The sequence below is a fragment of the Panulirus ornatus genome, chromosome 30, assembly GCF_036320965.1.
Source record: "Panulirus ornatus isolate Po-2019 chromosome 30, ASM3632096v1, whole genome shotgun sequence".
Lineage (NCBI taxonomy): Eukaryota > Metazoa > Arthropoda > Malacostraca > Decapoda > Palinuridae > Panulirus > Panulirus ornatus.
This window is the reverse complement of record NC_092253.1, coordinates 7,537,501-7,545,000: the sequence shown is the minus strand read 5'-3', so window position 1 is coordinate 7,545,000 and position 7,500 is coordinate 7,537,501. Positions and strand designations below refer to the sequence as shown.

General features: G+C 45.1%; 1 protein-coding gene across 4 annotated transcripts in view; it reads right to left on the bottom strand.

Annotated features, from left to right (window-relative positions):
- Positions 1-7,500, bottom strand: part of LOC139758369 (uncharacterized) — a 402,449-nt gene that overhangs the window by 135,569 nt on the left and 259,380 nt on the right. For all 4 annotated transcript variants that reach the window (XM_071679670.1, XM_071679668.1, XM_071679671.1 and 1 more), the window contains exon 3: positions 774-929. In XM_071679670.1, the coding sequence (XP_071535771.1) occupies positions 774-929 (156 nt within the window). The remainder of the gene's footprint in view (positions 1-773; positions 930-7,500) is intronic.

Sequence of the window (7,500 nt, the reverse complement as noted above, 5' to 3'; positions counted from 1 at the left end):
TCATCTCCTCCCCACCCACTGCCATCATCATCATCTCCTCCCCACCCACTGCCACCATCATCATCATCTCCTCCCCACCCACTGCCATCATCATCATCTCCTCCCCACCCACTGCCATCATCATCATCATCATCTCCCCACCCACTGCCATCATCTCCTCCTCTCCCCAGCCACGTCGCTTGAGGCAAAATTACTGTTACAACTGCTGGGGGGGAGAGGGGAGAAAGTCAACCCCCTACAATCTATCCGTCGCTCGAAGAGTCAAAGGACCAGAGGAGAGATAATTGAGACAACTGAAAAGAAAAAGAGAATAAAAGAAAAAAGGGATCGAAAACGCTTTCCAGTTTATTCCAAAGTGTGTGGGGTAGTTACCCTGCTGTACTGTGGCCATACACACTACCCCATCACTCCCTACCCCTCTTCAAACTCCCAGAGAAAGACTAGAATGGTCGTTGGGAGAAAGTCCAGACCCAATGGGCGGTTTACAGAAAAAAAACCAACCCGCAAAATGACGAGGAACTGCTCTCTCTCTCTCTCTCTCTCTCTCTCTCTCTCTCTCTCTCTCTCTCTCTCTCTCTCTCTCTCCCCACAGACCATCGCCACCACGCCCCTCTGGGGATCTCTCGCAGCGAAGAAGAGCGCGAACCGGAGAATAGCAGACACGAGACAAAAAAAACCGCGAGACACGAAGTTTGCAGATGATGAACACCCGGGGCCAAAAAAAAAAAAAAAAGAAGAAAAAGAAGAAAACGGGAGTGTTGGTGGTTACTTACTGGACTTGGTGTGACGGACGCAGACGAAGGCGCAGCCGGTGGAGCAGCACTTCGCCCGGCCGCCGCAGTCCGAGTCGTGGCGACACTGGTCCTTGACGTCGTCGGGACACAGCGAAGGATCCATGAGGCGCGACGGGCACCGGCCCGGCTTCCCTTCTGCAGGAGAGGGAAAAGACACGCGAGAGGGTTAAGGGCGTCGTGCCGTGGGGGTAATACATGGGGTTAGAGTTGTATCCGGGGGTAATACATGGGGTCAGAGTTGTATCTGGGGGTAATACAAGGGGTTAGAGTTGTATCCGGGGGTAATACAAGGGGTTAGAGTTGTATCCGGGGGTAGTACACACACCTAGCTTCAAAAAATGGGGTGGTGGGTTCATGTTGTACATGGGGGCACCAGATATACCTAGGTTAAGAGCTTCTGCGGTAGAGCTACAACCGGGTGACATCAGAAGCTCCTGGGGTTATGAAGAGGCTGTTGAGAGATATTTACAACCCCCACTTGTCTAATCATAACACACAAATATAAATGCCGCTCGTCGCAAAAGATTACGATGATGGAAAACGCACTGAGAGAGAGAGAGAGAGAGAGAGAGAGAGAGAGAGAGAGAGAGAGAGAGAGAGAGAGAGAGAGAGAGCTGGGGGTGAGGTCAGTGAGCGACAGGGTCGACACATTACCAGTTAATCTGGCTGGCACCGTCTGAACAAACACGGTTTAAACCCGACACGAGACTGGCCTTAAACAGATTTACTTTCCGGGTCATAATGTAAAAAAAAAAAAGAAAAAAAAGAAAAAAATACACACACAAAAGTTCTCGTTCACCGTCCTTATTTCCCTTAACACACACAGTGAAAGACCCAATGTATATTCACCATATATTAACTTTCCGATGCTCTTTTTTATTTCTTTTTTTTTTTTATCACACGTTTGACTTCATCAGTGTAAGTGTGAGTTAAAAAAAAAACGCTCCTATATACATATTTTCACTTCATTCCTGAAATTCATGAGATCTCCGGGCACACACGAACACTGCCCATCTACAGTCGAATTCATTATCAAATGGTACAGTACCAAGAAGAAAATGGGAATGAACCACATTTTTGATGTGTTACTACACATGGGAGCGGGTGACGCATACCATCTGCTGATCGGTGGACCGTGTTCCCTCGGAGATCGAGCGTGGCATATATTGTGGGGGTGACCACCCGACCACGCATGAACGCCGAGGGAACACGGTCCACTAACCAACGTATTATATCTTCCGTCATCGCCTCTGTTTTGTAACACAAGATGCGAGTCACTCCTGATATTTGAGTGAAGAACGGCGGTGTTCATGTGCCCGAAGCGCCTCATGTATTTCATGAACAAAGTGGAAATGAACACGGGACATTAAATTCACACTGAAAAAAAAAAACAGCAGAAAGATTGTGAGCGTTAAACATGCATTGGCCTATAACAAACAGTGTATATATATATATATATATATATATATATATATATATATATATATATATATATATATATATATATCTTTCTAGACAGTGCTTGGCCTAGAAAGATTGGTGTTGGACGGTGGGAATGAAGTGAGGGACTTACCCAAGCCCTACGCTAAGTGTTCACGTGACCTTATACATTCAAATTAGGTTACCAGATCTTAATTACGCATTAGCGAGGTACGACAACTTTTCACCTCTGTACGAAGGTGAGGCGCCTGGCGCCACACCTACTCGTACGATGAGGGAGTAAAGCATACGGGGCAGGACGGAGACTTAGACGAAAGACAGAGTGAAAAGACCATTAAAACCCACCCTTACGACACTACCCGGGGGAATGAAAGTGGTATACAACGAGAGATTGGTGAGGTGGGTGGACCAGGCTATACTGTATTTCATGAGGGATACAGCCCAGCCACTGTATTGTGACGGATAATACAGCTGCTCTGATCACAGCAGTGTGGACGGCTACGACCAGCAACAGGGGAATACAAACGTAGAGGGGAAGCACCCCTCGCCTTCCCTGGTCCTGTTTCCATACATATATATATATATATATATATATATATATATATATATATATATATATATATATATATATATATATATATTTATATATATATATATATATATATATATATATATATATATATATATATATATATATACACACGAGTCTCGGTAAATGGATTTGTTTTACAACTCCAGCGGTAAATGTTTCACGAGGGAGGGAGGGAGGGAGGGAGGGAGGGAGGAGGGAGAGTGAGTGGTGGGTGGGAAGGGTTTAGCTAGTGCAGTGGGAAGGGAGGGGTGAGAGGGGGTGGGAGGAATATATACATATGTATAATTTTTTTTCAATACGAATGTCACATGTGTGTGTGTGTGTGTGTGTGTGTGTGATTACACACACATGTGTAAAAGACATGATACATACATACGAGGTTAAGAGACGGGGTTAACACGAGTGTAAAGTAAAAAAAGTCTCTCCCCTTAACACACACACACACACACACACACACACACACACACACAAACACAAACACACACAAATCTAACCTACCTACCTAGGCTAACCCTCTACCTAGGCAACTGGTCTTTCTCAGTTACCAGAACAGTGGAGGAAAAATAGGGAAGGGGTGAGAGAGAGAGAGAGAGAGAGAGAGAGAGAGAGAGAGAGAGAGAGAGAGAGAGAGAGAGAGAGAGAGAGAGAGAGAGCACAAGGGGGGGGGGAGGGTGGAAAGTTCGAGGTACAGGCACTGAGCGTAATCAGACCTTCCTGAAATGGTTCACAGTTTGAAAAGTTTTCTGGGCGTAATTACCAACATGGTGGAAATAACTTTTGACGAAAGTATATAATGGAGGTTTTATGGCCCAGTCATATATATATATATATATATATATATATATATATATATATATATATATATATATACACCTTATCTTCCTATCTTAAGAAGGCTTTTTTCACGAGGCTCCTGCAACTCCCAGAGAGCATGCCACGTCCAACGGGCGTGTGTGATTCCCACAACCAGTTGGAGTTCTGCTCAGTGGGAGTAACTGGCCATTTAAAGGCACGAGAGGAGGCGGGGAGGGAGGGAGGGAAGGGGAAGGAGTGGGTGGTGCAGGTTGGATACGCGTGTGTCTGGCACTACAATGGCGACCATCTGTGGAGGATACAAGACATTACGTTCCCAGGCGAGCCACAGGTTGCAACAGTGACGCGTCGCTGAGGTAGTGTGTCGCATGGTCGTCACTGCCTGCGACGCGTCAGGGTTGTGTGTGTGTGCTAGACGCGACGGGCTGGAGGAGACTCTCTACATACGAGAGGATCAACACAGTGTCGAGGATGATGGACGGTGCTGGAGGAAGTGATTGGAGACAGGGCTGGAGACAGAACTGCTCCTTGAGTGACTCCACCATAATGGCTCAAGAGTTGTTTGAATTGAAAGCCTTTTCGACTGACAGTGGTTAGATGTCCAGCTAGTTAGTAATTTGGCCAAGCACTTCTGATCCTCTGGTGTGGAGGATGGTACCTGATGTGCAAGAATACCTCGGGGGGACAGTGTCAAACGCTCTGCTGATTGTCAACTGGTAATACTACTGTGCGGGAAGGGGGTATGTGTGTGTGTTGAGGATTAGTTCCGGCCATCCAGGATGTGTGGTGTGAAGGCCGTGTGTGTAGTCCAATACTGCATGGATTGGGTTGAACACCACTCTGTTTACGTGAGAGTGGGACGTTTCGCTTGATCCTGTTGTGGATTAGTTTTCCAAAGATTTTGGGTACCGAAGATCGCAATGCTATAGGTCGGTATGATGAAGGTGGGGAGTCGTTTTACTTGGGAGGGGTCCCCGAATGGGTACTACGCTGGAAAGTTTCCAAACGTCTTGGATCTTATTGTATGACCGAGACGGGATGAAAATATGAGCGAGATCTTGCAATTTCCTTTGGGCCGAAGGGTTTTAATGCTACCGTTGGATAAGCTGTCAGGGCGAGGGAATGCCTCGAAGTCTTATTAATTGCAATTGGAATGTCAGTGGGGAGTGAAGAATTGGCCAGCACATATGTAAGAATGACTACTGTATAGATTGTACTTTCTGGACGTGTATGACAGATGTGTGTGTGTGTGTGTGTGTGTGTGTGTGTGTGTGTGTGTGTGTGTAGAATCATCATCCAGAACAACTTGGGGTCACCAGAATACAACGTCATCCTTAAATCGCATTACTGACGCATGAATCAACCTCTAATTAAAAGGCCGATATTAAACCCTCGGCATTTAAATACACGAATACCATTGACAATTTCCAACACGTAATCCCAATTAGGCCATGAAACACGTCCTTCTATATAAATTATATACGAACACACACACACACACACACACACACACGCACACACACACACACACACACACACACTCACACACACTTACACACACACACACACACACACACACACACACATATATATATGCATATATATATATATATATATATATATATATATATATATATATATATATATATATATATATATATACACACATCACCGTGAACATATCCAAGCCAAATTTGTTTTGAGAATCAGGTGACAAAAGTGATCAAATATTTACGTCCCAAAGGATTATATTCCCAGGTCAGTGATTCAATGTAATCTACGGCGGCCGACGTCACGTCAACGGAAATGTAATTTTTCGGTTGACATCATTGGAAATACTTGATGCGACAGCTGACATCATCATTCCCAAAAGTAATCTAGAGCTGACATGATTAATCCTAAAAGTAATCAACAGATAACTTCATTAACCCCAAAAGTAATCTAAAGCTGACATGATTAACCCCAAAAGTAATCTACAGACGACTTCATTAATCCCAAAAGTAATCTAGAACTGACATGATCAATCACAAAAGTAATCTACAGCTGACATGATTAATCTCAAAAGTAATCTACAGACTACTTCATTAAGCTCAAAAGTAATCTACAGACGACTTCATTAACCCCAAAAGTAATCTACAGATGACAATATTAATCTTGAATATAATCCAGAACTCTCATGATTAATCTTGAATGTAACCCGCAGATGACATCATTAATCCCGAACATAATAAGCCACAGCAAACTTCAATTAATCCTGAATCTTAATCCACAAGTGACATTATTAATCCTAAATCCCGTCGTAGTAAAAATCCGGGGAAGGGGAATGATGCCAAAACACACACACACACACACACACACACACACACACACACACACACACACACACACACACACGCAAAAAGAAGCACAATTTTGCGCCATTCCAGAGAGGTGGGATGGATGGTCGAATTTCCGCATAAATTGCCTTCATTTGTCACCACTAAGGAAGTCCGTATTTACGGCAGGGTTCTCTCTCTCTCTCTCTCTCTCTCTCTCTCTCTCTCTCTCTCTTTCTCTCTTTCTCTCTCTCTCTCTCTCTCTCTCTCTCTCTCTCTCTCTCTCTCTCACCACCAACCCCCTTCCCCTAAAAGCGTCGACGTACCGTCGCTCATTGGCTGACAAAATGTAACCTTGCGATTGGCGAATTGCGTGTCCGAAGCCGAATGGGATTGGGTGGCAGAGGGCAATCGTGCCTGCTTGACTGATTGGTGATTAGCTCAGGGGAAAAAGCCTGAGTTTTCGCCGAGAATTCTATTATTTGGTAGAATTTCTAGTAGATCTTTTCTAAATGACTTTATGACCTTAACCTTTGACCCCCCGACTATGAAAACTGAGACAGACTTAGAACCACGTCTTCGGCACCTGTGGTACGAGTTTGAGTCGAGTTCAACCCCACACCGATAAGATATCGCGTCGCAAAGATAAGAGGGTAGGTGGGTGGTGGTACGCTGTAGGGACGATGGGGGAAGAAGCTACCGCCGCCCTCTCTCACTCTTGCAGCAGTGACCAAGGAGGAGGAGGAGGAGGGGGAGTAGAGGGGGGGTGGAGGAGCCCCCCAGGAGGAGGGGGGGTGGAGAGGGGCCCCCCTCCCCCCTGTGAAGTGTCGATGAAGTGAACAGTGGACCACATCAGGGACGAACCCCCCCTCTCTCTGAACAATGACTTAATGAGGGGACCCTAAGCATGCTAATGAGCTGCTGCCGCTGTGTGGGTGATTACAGCCTCGCTAACTACGCCTGACACGGAGGCTCGCCCGGTTCCGGGTCTTTAGAGGGGGGGGGGCGCTCGGCCCACAACCAACCTAGGTGTTCGTCCTCGAGGGCTGGTTGGGTAAACGGGGTTTACCTGGCTTAGGATAGGGAATATATATATATATATATATATATATATATATATATATATATATATATATATATATATATATATATATATATATATAGTGGTATATTTCTTTTTTTCTTTCATACTATTCGCCATTTCCCGTGTTAGCGAGGTAGCGTTAAGAACAGAGGACTGGGCCTTTGAGGGAATATCCTCATCTGGCCCCTTTCTCTGTTCCTTCTTTGAGAAGTGGTATATATAATGCATATATGATGGCCCGCACCATCTCGGATAATATATATAGATATATATACATAAAAAAGGGAAGTGGTTACACAACACTCATCAGCATACACTGACTAACGAGCTGGCTGGCTGGGTGGTTGGCTAGTTAAGTCATTCAGGCCTTAGGATCTCTCAACTACCATGGGTCATTAAGACCATACACGTCAACTTATCTAACCACCAATTTAGAAACAAGCCAGTTCGTCAGGTGTTCCA